The sequence below is a fragment of the Lepus europaeus genome, chromosome 5, assembly GCF_033115175.1.
Source record: "Lepus europaeus isolate LE1 chromosome 5, mLepTim1.pri, whole genome shotgun sequence".
Taxonomy (NCBI): domain Eukaryota; kingdom Metazoa; phylum Chordata; class Mammalia; order Lagomorpha; family Leporidae; genus Lepus; species Lepus europaeus.
In genome coordinates, this window is record NC_084831.1 from 38,017,695 (window position 1) to 38,035,629 (window position 17,935).

At 59.7% G+C, this 17,935-nt stretch overlaps 1 protein-coding gene across 1 annotated transcript; it reads left to right on the top strand.

Moving 5' to 3' along the window:
* Positions 1-24: 24 nt before the first annotated feature.
* On the top strand, positions 25-17,042 carry FAAH (fatty acid amide hydrolase). Its single transcript, XM_062191238.1, has 15 exons — positions 25-284; positions 8,875-8,988; positions 10,297-10,431; positions 10,631-10,764; positions 10,849-11,055; positions 11,216-11,256; positions 11,445-11,569; positions 12,848-12,973; positions 13,396-13,493; positions 14,349-14,448; positions 14,673-14,713; positions 15,390-15,429; positions 15,791-15,899; positions 16,334-16,479; positions 16,625-17,042. The coding sequence occupies exons 1-15, from the start codon at positions 93-95 to the stop codon at positions 16,751-16,753; spliced, it is 1,737 nt and encodes a 578-aa protein (XP_062047222.1). The 5' UTR covers positions 25-92; the 3' UTR covers positions 16,754-17,042.
* Positions 17,043-17,935: the final 893 nt, after the last annotated feature.

Sequence of the window (17,935 nt, forward strand, 5' to 3'; positions counted from 1 at the left end):
CTCCAGGCCGGGTTTTGCTGCCTGGCGGGCGGGCTGCGCGTGCTGCTCCTTCATCCGTCTCTCTCCGCTGCAGTCGGCGGCGGGAGATCACCATGCTGGGCGAGCTGTGCGCCGCGCTGTCCGGAGCCTCCGGGGCTGCCCTGGCCTGCTGCTTCGTGGCGGCAGCCTTGGCCCTGCGCTGGTCGGGGCGGCGGACGGCGCGGGGCGCGGCGGCCCGGGCGCGACAGAGGCAGCGAGCGGGCCTGGAGACCATGGACAAGGCTGCGCAGCGCTTCCGGCTCCAGGTGACAGCGGGGCGCGGGGCCCGAGCGCGGGGACCCCGAGCGGTGCTATCCGTCACCCACAGGCGCGGAGGCGGGCGGCGGGCGGGCGAGCAGCGCAGGTGTGTCACTTCACAGACACACCTGGTGCGGGTGTGGACCGTGCAGGGGAACGAAGCGAAAGGGACAGCCGTCGCGCACCGGATCAGAGAGGAGCTTTACTCCAGGCCAGAGAATCTCGAGGTCCCTGACTGGTCGCTAGCGCGAGCGCCAATAGGAGGCAAGAGTTAGCACTTTGGAATTCCGGAGCGATAGCCAGGGACTCCGCAGAGGGTAGAGTTCAAGCTCACTGCTGTGTGCATGACAGTCCAACGAGGAAGCTGGAGAGTTGCCCAAGTGCACAGGGCTAGAATGGAAGTCTCCTCAGCTGTCCAGGCTGTCGGGTCCAGCCCCTGGCAAGCCCCTTCCTCGAGCAGGTTTAGTTCTCTCCCTTGCCTGGCTGATCTGTCGGCGGGCGTCTCTTCCGGTGCTGCCTTGGGATCACCTCGGTGTGTAGGTGTTTGGGGGCGGGCGTTTGGAACAGAGAGGCTTCCCTCCAGGCACAATGCTGAACTCTGGCGGCTGTTAAGTGCAGACGAAGGGAGGACTTGCTGTGGTGTGTGTGGGACCCGCCAGGTGGGCAGGCACTGGGGAGATGGGGACAGGAGGAGGCAGGAGGGTGTGCCTAAGTGGGAGAAAGGAGAGTCATGGGAGAGTGCACTTAGCAGATGCTCAGCCGCAGCCTGAGTTTTGAGCTGGGCCAGAACTGGAACCAGAACCCAGGTGCCCAGTGGGGCACTGCAGCTTTTTCCAGGGAAGAGATGTTAGGAAGGGAGTGCTGGCCCCAGGGTGTGGTCCCAGCTGGCTGAGCTCTGGAGGTGCCCCCTCAGGGATCCTGGCGCTGAACCCCGGCTCAGCCTGGAGACCCCTGGCTGCTCCCCAGTGCTTGTCCATGCAGCCAGCTGAGTTCTGCGGCTCTCAGAGCCGCGTGGGGAGCAGGAGTGAGAATCCCTCAACCAGGCTGCTTGTCCCAGCGGCTCCATTTGGCTAGTGGGTGTGGCGTGGCAGGAGAATGGATCTTCCTAACTCATCTGTGTGTTTTGCCTCTGGGCTAACTGCCCTTCATTACTTTTTTTTTTAAATTTATTTATTTGAAAGGCAGAGCTACAGAGAGGCAAAGAGACAGAGTGAGGTTCACTCCCCAAACAGCCAAATGGCCAGAACTGTGCTGATCCGAAGCCAGGAGCCAGGAGCTTCTTTTGGGTCTCCCACATGGGTGCAGGGGCCCAAAGACTTGGGTCATCTTCAGCTGCTTTCCCTGCCACAGCAGAGAGCTGGATCAGAAGTGCAGCAGCTGAGACTCAAACCAACACCCATATGGATGCCAGCACTGCAGGCAGCGGCTTTACCTGCTACACCACAGTACTGGCCCCATATATATATATTTTTTAAGATTTATTTTATTTGGCTGGTACCATGGCTCAATAGGCTAATCCTCCGCCTGCAGCGCTGGCACACCAGGTTCTAGTCCCGGTCGGGCGCCATATTCTATCCCGGTTGCCCCTCTTCCTGTCCAGCTCTCTGCTGTGGCCCCGGAGTGCAGTGGAGGATGGCCCAAGTGCTTGGGCCCTGGACTCACATGGGAGACCAGGAGAAGCACCTGGCTCCTGGCTTCGGATCAGCATGGTGCACCTGCTGCAGTGTGCCGGCCGTGGCGGCCATTGGAGGGTGAACCAACGGTAAAAGGAAGACCTTTCTTTCTGTCTCTCTCACTGTCCACTCTGCCTGTCAAAAAAAAAAATTTATTTTATTTATTTGAAAGAGTTAGAGAGGGAGGTCTTTCATATGCTGCTTCACTCCTCACAGGGCTGCAAGGCCTTAGCTGTGCCAATCCGAAGCCAGGAGCCAGGAGCTTCTTCCAGGTCTCCGACACAGATGCAGGGGCCCAAGGACTTGGGCCATCTTCCACTGCTTTCCCAGGCCATAGCAGAGAGCTGGATGGGAAGAAGAATAGCTGGGACTAGAACCTGCACCCATATGGGATGCCGGCACTGCAGGCAGAGGCTTAGCCCACTACACCACAGGGCCAGCCCCATCCCTTCATTACTTTTAAGAATCAAATCACTCAGGACAGAAACTTTGGATCTGAAATAAAGTTGTTTACACACCTTCCTCGGGGCAAGAGGCCTGGCCTAAAGGACAGTTATCTGGATCCTCTGTGGTTCTGAACAAACCGCAAGGGAGTGGCTTCTCTAAGGCAATAACTTTGTAGGCCGTGGGGGCCCATTAGAGGCCCCGTCTCTAGGGTGCCCTCCCGCTTGGCTCTGGAGCCCCTGTAGGAGGCCGGGGTAAGCACTGCAGTGTAGCATGTAGACTACAGAACAGCTCCAGAGAAAGGGGTGTTTCTGATCCGGCCAAGCAGGGGAGGCTGACCTGTAAGAACCTTCACCCGTTTTTCCCCACCCTTCCCCCAAAGGAGTTCTGATGTCCTTTCTAGGCTGAAGAAAGGGCCCACCACCAGTCGAATATTCTGGTTGGGAGAGGCAGCAGCAAACGCATGCTCCGGCCTCTGTGCCATGTGTGTCTGGTGGTGTTTGCCCTGTTTGCCTCTCCCCACCTTGTACGCCCACCTTAGCAGTGTCCCACGCTTTTACAAGCACTACTTCCTTCAGCTGGATCTGAGCTGCGGCTGTATCTCCTGGCCTTCTCCAACCTCTCTTGTACGTTCCTTGAAAATGAAATGGTTCAGTAAATGAATGGAAGGAGAGCCTGGTAGTTGTCGAGACTGGTATCAGCAGTTTCCATGAATAGATGAAAGAGAGATCTTGAAATAGAACAAGTGTTAAAACCATGAGGGACAGCTCCGGCGCTGTGGTGAGGTGGGTTAACACCCCAGCCTGAAGCGCTGGCATCCCATATGGGCGCCAGTTCGAAACCCGGCTGCTTCACTTCCGGTCCTGCTCTCTGCTGTGGCCTGGGAAAGCAGTGGAGGATGGCCCAAGTCCTTGGGCCCCTGCACCCACATGGGAGACTCGGAGGAGGCTCCTGGCTTTGGATCGGTGCAGCTCCAGCCGTTGTGGCCGTCTGGGGAGTGAACCAGTGGATGGAAGACCTCTCTCTCTCTTTCTCTGCCTCTCCTCTCTTTGTGTGGCTCTGACTTTCAAATAAATAAATATTAAAAAAAAAAAAAACACGAGGGAGGGGCCAGTGTTGTGCTTAATGGGTTAAGCTGCTGTCTGCAGTGCCAGCATCCCATAAAGACGCCAGTTCGAGTCCTGGCTGCTCCACTTCTGTCCAGTTCCCTGTTAATGTGCCTGTGAAAGCAGCAGAGGATGACCCAAGTCCTTGGGCCCCTGCTCCTGTGAGCGGAGCTGGGTGGAATAGGTTCTTTGCGCAAGAAAGAATTCAGACGTGAGACAGCGAGCAGTGGTAAGCAAGGCAGCATCCGTCAGAACGGATGGGACAGAATCCTAGAGTGCCCAGTCACTCCCACTGGGGAAGGTGAGGTTACATGGTCAATGGAGAGAAAACACCTGCAGGCCAGGCGGGCAGCGCAGGAAAGGGCTGAGCGCTGAGCACGCGGTCTGCATTCAGCCTGGGGCTTATAAGGGAAGGTTCTCCTTCCCCTCCTCCCCCTTCTCCTGGACAAAGGGTTTGCTCAGTGTGAATTAGGAAAACTCCTCCCAAGGTTTTACTATCCAGTACTATCAGGCTGGGTAGCCCACACGGCTGCTGCGGCACAGGGCAGAGAGCTTCCTCTGGGGTGCCTTCCTTGGAGGAAGAAGAAACTTTTGTTTTCCTTAGACCCCTCTTACACACATTGGCTAATTTCTAACTTTCTACCTAACCCAGCCATGGGAGACCCAGAGGAAGCTCCTGGCTCGTGGCTTTGGTCTGACCCAGCTCTGGCTGTTGTGGCTATTTGGGGAGTGAGCCAGCAGGTGGAATATCTCTCTCTCTATCTCAGTCTCTATCTCAGTCTCTCTCTCTCTCTCTCTGTTAGCCTGCTTTTCAAATAAATAAAATGAATTTTTTTAAAGGGAAGAAAATGGAGGGAGTGTGCTGATCAGGCCTCGCTGATGCAGGCAGGGGCTTCGTGGACACCTTGCAGTGAGGTGGGAGGAGAAGGGACCAGGCTGTCAGAGGCAGTTATCTCAGTGTGGTGGACTTTCTTCTCCATCCCTTTAAGTTGTCTGTGTGTGTTACAATGAACATCTGTTTATATAATCAGAGAAGAATAAGGCACATTTTTTATTTTCATTTTGAGATGAGAAAGGCAAAATGCAGTACTGTTTGTATAGGATGACTCCTTCATGTAAAGAAGAATAAATATAAACAGCTGTAAATAAGTGTACTTCAAAAAGTTTTTGGGGAAAGTGGTACTAAAAGGTAACGTTTATTTTGGTGCATGCATAGGTTTTTCATAATGCATATTTTCTGTGAACTTTTTGATGATCCAACATCTGCATGGGTTTCAAAAATTTTTGTGGGGCAAGCACTGTGGCGTAGCAGGTAAAGCTGCCACCTGCAGTGCTGGCATCCCATATGGATGCCAGTTGGAGACCCAGCTGCTCCACTTCCAATCCAGCTCCCTGCTGTGGCCTGGGAAAGCAGTGGGAGATGGCCCAAGTGCCTGGGCTCCTGCACTCGTGTGAAGCTCCTGGCTCCTGACTTCGGTTTGGTACAGTTCTGGCCATTGCAGCCATTTGGGGAGTGAACCAGCAGATGGAAGACCTCTCTCTCTCTTTCCCTCTCCCTCTGCCTCTGCCTCTCTGTAACTCTGCCTTTCAAATAAATAGATCTTTAAAAAATTTTTCTTGCTCCAGAATAAATAAATATATATATACATATATATATATATTTTTTTTTTTTAACAGGCAGAGTGGACAGTGAGAGAGAGAGACAGAGAGAAGGGTCTTCTTTTGCCGTTGGTTCACCCCCCAATGGCCGCTGCAGCCGGCGCACCACGCTGATCCGAAGCCAGAAGCCAGGTGCTTCTCCTGGTCTCCCATGCGGGTGCAGGGCCCAAGGACTTGGGCCATCCTCCACTGTACTCCCGAACCACAGCAGAGAGCTGGACTGGAATATTTTTTAAAGATTTATTTTATTTATTTGAAAGGCAGAATTATACAGAGAGAGAAAAAGAGATCGTCCATCCTCTAAGTCACTCCCCAGATGGCTGCAACTGCTGAGGCTGGGCCAGAGGTGAACCAGGAGCCAGGAGCTTCTTCCGGGTCTCTCACATGGGTGCAGGGGCCCAGGCATTTGGGCCAGCCTCTGCTGCTTTCTCAGGCACATTAGCAGGGAGCTGGATTGGAAGTGGAACAACTGGAGTTAGAACCAGCACCCATATAGGATGCCGGCATCTAAGGCAGCAGCTTTACCTGCTAAACCACAATGCCGGCCCCTAAAGCTAATTCCATTTTTTTCTATGAACTTTTTGAAGTATCCTTGTACATTGGGGTTTCCCATAAACATGTTTTTAATTAAAATTTTTAAAAAAATTTTTTTGAAAACAGAAAAACAGATTTCCAACTGTTGGTTCATTCCCGAAATGCCTAAAACAGCCAGGGCTGGGCCAGGCCAAAGCCAGGATCAAGGTAGGCAACCAGATTTCTCATGCGGGTGGCAGGGACTCAGCTACCTGAACCTGACGTATCCCAGGATATGCATTAGCAGGAAGCTGGAATCAGGGTCCAGGTACTTGAGATGTGGGATGCAGCTGTCCCAGCAGCCTCTTCACTACTGTGCCAAATGCCTGCGCCTCCATATTGGTTTTGTTTTTTTTTTTTTTACTGTAAGAATTCATCAGAAACTGTTAATTGTGGTTTCATTTTCAGAAAAAGGATTGTGCATGGGTAGGAGAAATACTCACTTTTCATTTTACATACTTTTTTTTTTTTTTTTTAACAAAATCAGCAGGGGTTTCTGGTATATTTGAGGAGAGATCATGGACCCGTATTTTTCTTCTTTGTAGCTCATTGTATTTTTTTTTTTTTTTTTGACAGGCAGAGTGGATAGTGAGAGAGAGAGACAGAGAGAAAGGTCTTCCCTTTTCTGTTGGTTCACCCTCCAATGGCTGCTGCAGCCGGCTTATCACGCTGATCCGAAGCCAGGAGCCAGGTGCTTCTCCTGGTCTCCCATGCGGGTGCAGGGCCCAAGCACTTGGGCCATCCTCCACTGCACTCCCTGGCCACAGCAGAGAGCTGGCCTGGAAGAGGGGCAACCGGGATAGAATCCGGCGCCCCAACCGGGACTAGAACCCGGTGTGCCGGCGCCGCAAGACAGAGGATTAGCCTGTTAAGCCCAGGGAGGTGTTATATCACTGTGACAGATTTAGGGGCGTGCTCCTACTATTGAGGACATCAGATGCAAAGGCTGTGGGGTGGGGTGGGGGAGGGTGTGTGTGGAGAGGGTGTTCTGTTCTGGGGACATGGTGGATGTGAGGGGTCATGGTGCATTTGGGGGGGCATTGTAGAGGAGACTGACGGGACAGTGGTGGAGCCTGTGGCTTGCCCTGATGGGTTTCTTAGGAAGGGGCAAGGCCGGGTTGGGCTTTGGGCTGGCTGGCCCTTGCTGGAAGGGGGGCTCAGAGGGCTGGGGCTTGGGGTGGGGCAGCATTAGGGCACCGTGTGACCCAGGAGAAAGGTACAAGGCGAGGTGAGGGACTGGATAGAGGGCAGGGAAGAGGGGCCATGGCCCAGGCTACTTAGAGAGCTCACTGAGTGAGGGGAGGCAGGGGGGAGAGGGAGGGAGGAGCCATGTCCTGTCACCTGAACTTGGGAGTCGGTGCACTCCCGAGTGAGGGAGCTCAAAGTGGGGAATGCTGTGCGCTCAGAGGGCTGGCCAGGGGACAGGAGTAGCCCAGGACGCTGGTTTGAGCTCGGTTGGGTGGGGCTGGATGGAGGCCTAGAGAGATTGGGGCCTAAGGGGGAGCAGGGGATGGAAGAGGGGCGGGAAGACCTGCTGCCAGCCTGAGAGAGGGGAGGAGGAGCAGTTGGAGGAGCCTGAGCGTCTCTGTCTCTCCCACACCGACGGGAGGTCAGACGGCCGCCCCGCCCGTCGCAGTGGGCCCGGTATGGTTTCCACATTTCGCAACGGCTGGCCTGCTCGTACGCTCATCAGGACCTGTCTGTCGTGCACGACTTGTTGGTTTTCTTGAACGTGGGCTCCTGGCGTCTTCCTCGGCACACAGGAGGTGCTCAGGACAAATCCGTGGACTCGGCACATGAGTGACAGAGGCAGTGGGGGGGAGGCAGGAGGGCCCCTGGGGGAAAGTGTAGCGCCCCCGTGTCCAGGCAGAGCTGAAGGGGGCTGCCGGCTGCCCTCGGGCTGGCACGGGGGGAGGGGAGAGTGGGACGTGGTAGCTGTGAGGTCATGGGCACTGGCGGGTCGGACCCCTGAGGAGGAATCAGGCTGGTGAATCTGACCCCAGATTCACCGAGCGCCGTGGAGGCTGGCAGTGAGGTGTGGGCCCAAGGGCCTTCCTCCCTCAGAGACCTCTTCCTGCTCGAAGGCTCAGGCGCCACCCGCTCGCCACGCCCTGTTTTGTTTTCTTTAGATGAATTCTCACCATCTCCACTCTTACTTGTCAGCTGGGCATGCCTTTCTGTTCGCTGCCCCTCCGGTGCTTGGCACAGGGCAGCCCCACCTGCACGAGGAGTATGGAAGCCTCCCCTTTCTGGCCGTGGTCTCCAGCTGCAGACCCGGCCACTTCTTGTTTTTGCCCTCCTTCGCGGGGGGTTGGGTGGCCGGGGCATGTGGCGGGGAGGGGGGCAGTCCATGGGCAGGCAGCGCGTGCTGGCTGGGCAGAGCACCGTCGTTTCCTGGAGACCACCCCCTTCCTCTTTCTGCTCCTCTGTTTCTTTTTTTGTTTGTTGGTTAGTTAAAGATTTTTATTTTATTTATTGGAAAGTCAGTGTTACAGAGAAGAGAGGGAGAGAGAGAGAGGGAGAGGGAGAGATCTTCCATCCCTTGATTCACTTCCCAAATAGCTGCAATGGCCAGGGCTGGGCCAGGCTGAAGCCAGGAGCCAGGAGTTTTGTTAGGCTCTCCCATGTGGGCCATCCGCTACTGCTTTCCCTACTTCTCTGTTCCTTTGTGCAGTGGGAATGCTGGTGAAGTGCAGAGGCAGCCACGGTGACAGGTGTCTTAGTGGGTTAACAATCAGCAGGCACTGGGGCGGGCACTGGGCGCAGCAGTTGAGTCTGCCTGGGAGGCCTGCATCCCGTATCAGGGTGCCTGGGTTCAAGTCCTGGCTCCACTGCGGATTCCAACTTCCTTCGAATGCGTACCCTGGGAGGCAGCAGGTGATGGCTCAAGTACTTGTGTCCTTCCTGCCGCCCGTATGGGAGACCCTGACTGAGTTCCCAGCTCCTGGTCCCAAGGCCTCTGGAGCGGTATCTGCGCTGACCAGGCGTGGCAAGAGTCTGCCCAGGCTTCTGGCATCAGAGCTGCGCCAGGCACAGCTTCTGCTTGAGTTTTCCTGAGGACTGAGGGCACGGGCCCTGGTGCCTGCTGCAGGCACATGAGGCCTTCCAAGAGCGGGGCACTGATCCCAATGTGTCCCCCACAGAACCCTGACCTGGACTCAGAGGCACTGCTGGCCCTGCCCCTGCCTCAGCTGGTGCAGAAGCTACACAGCGGGGAGCTGTCCCCCGAAGCTGCACTCTTCACCTACGTGGGAAAGGTAAGGCTGCCCTGGCCAGCCAGGGTCCTCCTTGTGCTCCCCCCACCCCCTGCACGCTGCTCTCTGTGCTGGTTACAGGAAAACCTGGCCTGGAGTGTGTCCCGCTGAGGGCCTACCAGGGAGGAAGGACCCACAGTGCTGGCTGGTGCTGTCTTCGCTGGCAGCCTGGCTCTCAGCCCAGACTTCTCTCCCTCCCACCTCCTCCCCACCAAGTCTGGTCTGTTCCTTCCGTCTCTCCAGTGCTCCCCTCGTCTGGGCCCGCATTGCCCTTCCCCAGCCCCTCCCCCCCCATGGCCGTCCAGAAGTCCAGTCCTCAGACCTGGCTCTTCTGCCCACCCTCCACCCCCAGCAGCCCCCAGGCCAGCAGCCGCTCAGGGCGCACTGACGTGTGGCCCTCCTGGAATAGCACTTGTCTTCCTCTCCAGCCCACCCCCGCCCCTGCAGGCTCTCTGTCCTCTGTCTGCAAACCTCAGTGCAAAACACAAGATCTGTGTGGGGGAGGGAGGAAGGACACGTGTGCACTCTGAGTGTGCCTCGTGTGTGTGCCTGAGAGCGCGTGTCACAGGAGGAGGCGTCGTGGCGGGTGCGTGCAGGGCTGCGAGGCGGCTGTCAGAGAGCACAGGCTGTGCCCTGGTGTCGCTGCACTGTCCTTCCTGGTGAACCGCAGGGGAGCGCCCTGGCCACAGACTGACCTCCTGCCTGCCTGGGGCAGCAAAGCCACCCTGCGGCCCTCAGCATTTCCTAAAGGCTGCGCCTTGTCCCGCCCTGGCCCTCCGCTCCAGTCTCTTTCACTGCCACCAGCCAGTCGCTCCTGCCTGTGACTGGATTATGACTCCAGGGTTCTTGGAGCAGGTGCGGCTTGGCTGAGCCAGTGTGGGGGCGGTGGCAGAGGGGAGCATGCTGGACCCTGGAAGCTGGCGTCCAGGCCTAGCCCTGCCCTGCCACTGACCCCCTGCTGACCCGAGGTGGGCCTGCCCCTGGCCAGCTCCCATCTTCCTTGCTGGGCAGAGATGTGGGTTGGAGGAGGAAGGGGCATGGCCAGTGGTCATTCTCCTGCTTAGGGGCATCCGAGGCGGGATCTTGCTCCCCTGAGTGTGCTGGTTATGCCCAGCCCTGGGGGATGTGTGTGTGTGTGTGTGTGTGTGAGGGTTGAAGACCAGAGACGGCCAGTGTGAGGCTGGGACCAAGTGTCCCCAGTGAGCTGGGTGTCAGGCCCAGCTCACTGTGCTCTGGGCTCTGGTCAGCCTTTCCCAGGGTACCCTAGGCCAGCTGCACTCCCCCCACTGGTGCCCATTTCCCCTCCGGCAGGCCTGGGAAGTGAACAAAGGGACCAACTGTGTGACTTCCTACCTGGCTGACTGTGAGAGGCAGCTGTCGCAGGCCCCGAGGCAAGGCCTGCTCTACGGGGTCCCTGTCAGCCTCAAAGAGTGCTTCAGCTACAAGGTACTGCCCTAGCCGCACCCCGCCTCCGTCCCCGTGGCCAGCTCTGCGCCCTCCGAGGCAGTGCCATGCCTGGAGGCCTCGCGCGGGCACCATGGGTGTGCCTTGCCTTAGCCTCTGTGGCACCGGTGGGAGTGGACCCCAGCCTGCTGAGGGCCCCCGCCTCATCGGCTCACATCTCTCTGTCCCTCCCACCCCTCAGGGCCAGGACTCCACGCTGGGCCTGAGCCTGCACCAGGGGGCGCCGGCGGAGGGTGACAGCGTGGTGGTGCAGGTGCTCAAGCTGCAGGGCGCGGTGCCCTTTGTGCACACCAACGTCCCCCAGTCCATGTTCAGGTTGCTCTCAGGGGCGCCGGTGGGGCCGGGCACGGGGTGGGGGGTGCAGCAGGGCTCGGGCTGACCTGCTCCTGCTTCCTCCAGCTATGACTGCAGCAACCCCCTCTTTGGTCAGACCATGAACCCGTGGAAGTGCTCCAAGAGCCCAGGTGGCTCCTCAGGGGGCGAGGGGGCCCTCATTGGGTCCGGAGGCTCCCCCCTGGGCTTGGGCACTGACATCGGAGGCAGCATCCGCTTCCCCTCGGCCTTCTGCGGCATCTGTGGCCTCAAGCCCACCGGGAACCGCCTCAGGTATGGCAGCTGAGGAAGCCTCCACACCCCTGGCATTGTGGCTGCACTGGCCCCTCTGGGCTCCAGCCGCGGATTCCTCCCCAGGGTTTTGGTGGGAGGGTGTGGAGAGGGGCAGAGGGCGGCCGTTTCCGGTAGCCAACATCTTGTGTTTCCTATCCAGCAAGGAAGGCCTGAAGGGCTGTGTCTATGGACAGGTGGCAGGTGAGGTCTGTGTCCCTTTGGCCTGGAGGAGGGGGCGTTGGCCTGACCTCCCCCCCAGAGCCCCTGCTTCTCCCCCAGGCTACTCTGGGTCTGACTTCCTGCCTCCTTGTCCCACTCCTGCTCCTGGGCCCCTGCCCAGTCCTCACCCCAACCCAGCCCCACTGCTTCCCTCCCTCCCTGGCCCACAGTGCGGCTCTCCGTGGGCCCCATGGCCCGGGATGTGGAGAGCCTGGCGCTGTGCCTGCGAGCCCTGCTGTGTGAGGACATGTTCCGCTTGGACCCCACCGTGCCCCCGCTGCCCTTCAGGGAGGAGGTGAGCAAGGATGGGGCTGGGGTTGGGGTGGCCCCTAGAGGTATGGCCAAGGCAGCCCAGATCAGTGGCTATTCCACACTCGGCCACCAGGTGGAGCTCTTGGCTGCATTTGGAAACCCTCAGGCTTTCTAGAACACGCCAGTCTCAGTGGCTGTCATTGCGAAAGGAAGACCAGGAACCAGTTCCCAGCCCCAGAACTCCTTGTGTGTGTGTGGGTGGGGGAGTGCTCCTGTGTCTCCTCAGCTGTGTTTGCCCCTAGGTAATTAGCAGCCTTTCTTAGAGTATGCACGTGCCTGTCCCCAGTGTCCAGTAGCAAGCGGGGACCTGCGGGCAGTGTGGACGCCTGGCTCCCTGGGGGCCACCAGAGCAGCCTGGTGATCAGACACAGCTGGTGCTTCCTTGGCTCGGCAGAGCCTCAGTGGAGTCTTGGGTGGGCAGGGGCGGAGTGGGGGTGTTCGCTGGGGTTCTGGGGTTGGGTTTGAGGTGGGTTTCTCAGCAGGGGGCCATGGTTGGCACTGGAGTCACGACTGGTAGGCACAGGATTCCCCAGTGAGAGGTTCAGAGGGCACAGGCTGTGAACCGCCACCCGATGCTCTCTGTTGAAGAGTTGATGCCGACTGTTTGCGAGTGTTTGCAAACGAGCAAGAAGAGTGTGTGTGCTGATGTACGGAGTGCCCAGGAGCCGCAAGGCAGTCACCTGCAGACAGCAAAGTCAGGCTGTTGTGGCCAGGAGGCTGCGTGGCACAGGCCATGTCTCAGCAGCCTGGCATTTCTCTCCCATCCAGGCCTGTTGCCCTCACCCCAGCCAGGGGTGTGCCTTGAACAGCCAGGGGCTGTTGGACAGGGGAGCGGGCCTGGGCGTTTCCAGGGACTGGGGCAGGTGGGCAAATCTTGGCTGGGCGGGGTAAGGATGGTTCCTGCTGTGAGGTCCCTGATGGGGTCTGGAGCTGCTTATCACACGAGCCAGGACGGATGGCTGTGAGCCATGGCTCAGGAGGCACCTGTCTGGGCTCCCGACCTAGCCTTGTCACTTGGCATTGGGTGGTCTTGGGCAAGTCCCAGTCCCACTGTGGGCCTCCACCTCCCCATCTGTAGCTCAAGTCTCAGTGTCCTTGCCCTGCCCAGTTCCGAGTTCCTGTGGCCCTGTGTCCTGAAAGGCTCTGATCCGGAGAGGCTGCTCCCAAGCCACACGTGATCAGCTTTCAGGGGACAGTGTTTACCGGGAGTGCCGGCTGCAACTTCACAGGGACTGACGCTGACCCCCAGTGTTTGCCCCAGGTCTACAGAAGCTCTCGGCCGCTGCGCGTCGGGTACTACGAGAGTGACAACTATACAATGCCCACCCCTGCCATGAGGCGGGCCGTGCTGGAGACCAAGAAGAGCCTGGAGGCTGCTGGCCACACGGTATGGCTGCGGGAGCCCGCGGGCCCTTTGTGTGACTGCGCCGTGATCGGGATGAGAACTGTGGTCCTGTGGGTCCCTATGGCGTGAGCTGACCCGGAGAACTGGGGCGTGTGATTGAGACAGACTCAGCCCCGTGCTCTGCCATGTGGGAGGGCTGGTTTCTGGGGGCCAGCAGCACAGCTATCCAGAGGTCCCTGGGGCCCGGAGCCTGTAGCCAGGAGCTTTTGGCTGCTCATCTGAGATAGCTTTGTGTGGCTCCGGGCTTCACTTGCAGGGACTGTCCATGAGGTGTCAGGGCTGCCCTTGGGGCTCTCGGGAGAGCTCCCCTGCGGACCAGGCCGGTCCAGTCCATCCCCAGGGCCATCCGGGTCCCGGGAGCCCAGGGCTGTTAGGTGAGGGCCTGACCCAGTCCGTGCCTGCAGCTGGTTCCCTTCCTGCCAAGCAACATTCCCCACGCTCTGGAGATCCTGTCGACCGGGGGCCTGTTCAGCGATGGCGGCCACTGCTTCCTGCAGAACTTGTGAGTGATGTTGGCCTTCGGGGTCTGGGGTGGGGAGGGGGGCACAAAAGTGGGTGGGCCCAGGGAGAGCAGCTGGGTGCTGTGGGCCCCCAGGATGGGCCTCAGCTGGACACAGGAAAGTCCGGGCGTTCTGGGCGAGGGCCTTGCCGTCCCTCCAGCTGTGCAAGGTGAGCCAGGGAGGCCTGGGAGGCTGGACTGAGCATCTGTAGCCTGGCCCTGAGCTGAGCTGGTTGTCAGGAGGTGGGCAGGGCAGGTGCCTGTTGAGAAAGATTGGAGACAGCTCAAGATCAAGGCCGGAGGGTTGGGGTCAGGACGCCATGCTGTGATTCCAGACTCTGACCTGAGCCAGGTCTCCCCTTTCGAGTAGGACCTCCATTTTGTCTCCTGTGAAGTGGGGGAGTTGGGTCAGACTCACTTCAAGGGACCTTGCAGAGCTCATGTGTAGGGGGCTGATCCTCTTGGCTGTTTCCAGGCCTTAGAGGTTGGCAGGGGTAGAGGACAGGTGAGCAGAGGTGCCTCCTGGGGATGTGCCTGGCCTGACTGGACCGGGGCTCCTCAGGCCATAAGCCCACTTCCTCCGCCTCCCTATGGGGGAGCTGGGCCCCTCCTCACTCCAGAGCCCAGCCTGTCATTAGCTTGCCCTGCCCCAGCAGCCCAGTGTGGAAAGGGCTTCCTCTCACCCTGGTCCTGGGACCCGCTGTCTGAGACCTGTCCTTGAGACCTGGAGCCAGAGGCAGCTTGATGGGTGGATCTCGTGCCTCCTGGCTGGGCTGGCTTCAGTAGCAACAGGGAGGTGGCCCCGGGGTGAAGCCTGGCTTGGGCCGTGTTGCCTGAACTGGGCTTTCTGTCTCTCAGCAAAGGTGATTTCGTGGACCCTTGCTTGGGGGACCTGATCTTAATTCTGAAGCTGCCCCGGTGGCTTAAAAGACTGCTGGCCTTCCTGCTGAAGCCTCTGGTGAGGGCGTGAGGGGCTGGGGGAGCTGGAGCCGGCCCCGGGGGACCCCATGGCCCCTCGCTCTCCCCCCTCTCCTTGGCCTCCCCTTCCCTGCAGCTCCCCAACTGCCCACCACCCCCTCCAGCGGGACCTGGGACCTGGGCCCCGGGGAAGCGGGGAGGGAGGAGGCACTGGTACCTGGCTGAAGAGGTTGCGGCAGCTCTTGGTCTTGCTGTGTCCTGCAGTTCCCCAGGCTGGCAGCCTTTCTCCGCAACATGGTGCCTCGGTAAGAGCATTCCCTGCCCCCGTGCTTCCTGCGGGCCCGGGTTGTGATGGGGAACACCCCAGAGAAGCAGCTTCTGAGGCTGAAGTGGCGCAGGCAGGGGCGCGCCCTCTGTGGCCTGCAGGTGGAGTCTTGGGTTGTCTTGTGGGTGGAGGTCTGGCTGGAGAGCAAGGTGGAGAGAGCTGGGCAGGAGAGGGTGTGGGGGTTGAGCTGCTGGGGCAGGAGTGGAAAGGCCCAGGGAGAAGCTGACCCGGGCTGGGGGGTACATGGGGGTGCTGGGCACAGGGAACCCAGGAGGATGCTGGTCTTCAAGATCGGAACAGAGCTGTGCTGCACTGGGTCCTGCCCGGCTGTCAGCGGCTCTGGCTGGACAGAACTGCCTGTCGCTGGCCCTGCCGGCCTGTGCATGCCCTCGTCTTACCAGCACAGCCTTGGTCTCTCCGAGTCCTGAGGGTGCTGAGGAATCAGATCTGGTCTAGTCTCAGCTCTGCCGTGGAGTCACCGAGTGACCGGGCCGGAGTCCCCCTGGGGTCTGGTTCTCTCCTCTGGGCAGTGAGGGTTTGGACTCTGCGGGCCCACAGAGAAGCGAGATCTGGGTGGGAGTCAGGAGCAGGAGCCCCGTGTTACTAATCCCCATGCTGTGCCCGTCACGGCTGGTGACCTCGTCTCTCCTGTCCAGGTCGGCCGGAAAGCTCTGGGAGCTGCAGCATGAGATTGAGGTGAGGCCAGAGCCCCTGGCCAGGAGCGGGGTGCTGGGGGTGGGTGAGTCAGCCGCTGCTCCCCCTGGTCTCCCAGGGTGGCCTGCCACTCCCCTACCCACTCCCCGACCCACTGGGGCACATGCCTGGCCTTGACTAGGTCAGCCTGGGGCTCCCATCTTGGATGCCTCTTTGCCCCTTGGGGCTGCCTGTGGCCTTGGCAGGAAGAATCGCATCTGTGGGATTAGATGTGGGAGGTAGAACAACTGCTGACACCTGAGAAGCAGCCCTGCCTGCCCAGAGGAGCTCCTGGCTCAGCTCTAGGGGCAGCTGCCGGAGCTGGAGCCAACCCAGCCCCAGTCCTGAGCACTGTCTCTCCCAGGTGTACCGCAACACCGTGATTGCCCAGTGGAGGGCGCTGGACCTGGATGTGCTGCTGACCCCCATGCTGGGCCCTGCTCTGGACTTGAAAGCTGCAGGCAGGGCCACGGGTGAGACCTGCTGCTCCTCCTCCCCACACCTCTGCCTATCCCTTCTCTTCCGTGTGTTCAGCTCAGTGTCTATGGGGCTGCCGGGAAGTAGAACAAGCCAAGCCCTGGTGGAAGACCCCACCCACCCTGGGGAGGACCCGTCCTTGGAGGGTGCACTGGGTGGCAGGAGAGACGGGAGTCCTGTGAGACTCTCCAGGAGGGAATGAGCCCCTGTCTTCAGCACTGTCGAGGTCGGGGGTCTTGAGTTACAGTCTGTAGTTTGGGAGGGGGTGTTTGGATCCAGGTGGGATTTAGATAAGCCAAGAGAATAGAAACAGCATGCAAAGTGGACAGCAAACACCAGCAATGCCCGGCCCTGCCTCTGGAGGGCGCCATTTTGCAGAGTGGTTGACTGAGGCCGAGAGCCTTCTGCAGCCCTGCGTGGTGTGTTCCAGGGGCTGTCAGCTACACCCTGCTCTACAACTGCCTGGACTTCCCTGCGGGGGTGGTGCCCGTCACCACGGTGAGCGCCGAGGACGAGGCCCAGATGGAGCATTACAGGGGCTACTTTGGGGACATCTGGGACAAGATGCTGCAGAAGGTGAGGCCCCACCCGTGCAGGGGAAGCAGCGTTAACACTCGAACACTGCCGAGCTGACCGGCCTTTCTGAGAGCAAGGCCCCAGGACCGGGCGGGGCTGGGAGGCTGCCAGACCCCATCCCGATGCCTGCCTGTGTCCCCTGCAGGCCATGAAGAAGAGCGTGGGGCTGCCTGTAGCCGTGCAGTGCGTGGCTCTGCCCTGGCAGGAGGAGTTGTGTCTGCGGTTCATGCGGGAGGTGGAGCGACTGATGACCCCCGAGAAGCGGCCATCCTGAGGGCCAGCTGCCTGCCTGGCTGGAGGACCCGAGACCCACGTGCTCTGCCATGCAGCTGAGGGGGCACAGCCACCACCCTGCCAGGAAAGGCTCGGTGTGGGGCGGGGGCGTCCCCCTTCTCCCTCGCCCCCTACAGAAGCACAGGCCTCCAAGTCTGGACCTTGAGGCCCCTCTGGTCCTGTCCCCTCTCTCCTCGACCCCCCACCCCTATGTGGCAGCAGATAGACTGTGACTTGGGCCTGGGCCACTAACAGTCAAGAAACAGTTCCTCGTCTGTGTGCTTTCTGGACATTGTCGTTAGGCTGACTTGACTGTCAGAGCCAGCTGCAGCCATGCCACCGTCCTGCTTGCAGAGCTCCCGCAGGGTGATGTGGGCCTGTGACCCTGCCACTCCCTCACCCCTCCTCTTTGGCTCGGACCCCGTCCTAGTCGGCCGGACACTGTGCTCTGCCCTCTTCCTTCCGTCTCCCCTGCCCTCCGCCAGGCTGCTCCTTCTGCTTGTCCACCACTCAGCCCCCGAGGCCCAGCTCAGATCCGTCTTCTCCTGGAGGCCTTCCCCCCCCTTCCCTGGAACCCTCGCAGGATGTAAGAGCCTTGCAGGCTCTCTTCCTGCTGTGCCTGGCCCTGGCTGTCTTGGCGCAGGCTCTCCTTGCCGGCAAGAGGTCTCATTGCTACAGTTCACCCTCTGGGGCCAGCACGGGGCCAGGCACGGAGCAGCAGGGGAAGCCCCCAAGCTGGTCGGCAGGGAGTCAGGAGCCCTGCGAGCAGGGGCCAGTGGGCAGAGGAGCCCGTAGGTCCGGGGAGGAGAACTTGAGATGAGATGGTCTGGTAGAGTGCTTGCGGGAGCAGCCAAGGCCTGGATTGCTGTGGGGAGGCTTCCAGAAGAAGGAGGACGTGTGCTGGGTCCAGCCAATCCCCCGACGTTGAGGTGGGGAGGTAAGGCTCTCCCAAGGAGGAGGGACAGCTTGGCCAGCGACCAGGGTGAGTTTGGCAGATGGCAGCTGTGTTGAATAGGCACAGGAGAAGCAGAGTTGTAGATCAGGGTGGACGTGGGCGGCCGTCTGGGGCTTGAATTCCACCTCGAGGGTGGTGGGAGCTCTGGGAGGAGAGCAGATTGGAGGGGCAAAGCCCGGAGAAGGATCTGGAAGCTGCTCCATGTTGCTTAGCTGGGGAAGGGGCTTC

What these genes read in the sequence shown, in the direction of transcription:
- FAAH (XM_062191238.1), top strand. Translation starts at nt 93, where the DNA reads ATGCTGGGCGAGCTGTGCGCCGCGCTGTCCGGAGCCTCCGGGGCTGCC. An exon ending in TGGAGGCTGCTGGCCACACG is followed by an intron (nt 12,974 to 13,395) that starts GTATGGCTGCGG and finishes CCGTGCCTGCAG; the next exon opens with CTGGTTCCCTTCCTGCCAAG. An exon ending in AGCTGCAGCATGAGATTGAG is followed by an intron (nt 15,430 to 15,790) that starts GTGAGGCCAGAG and finishes TGTCTCTCCCAG; the next exon opens with GTGTACCGCAACACCGTGAT.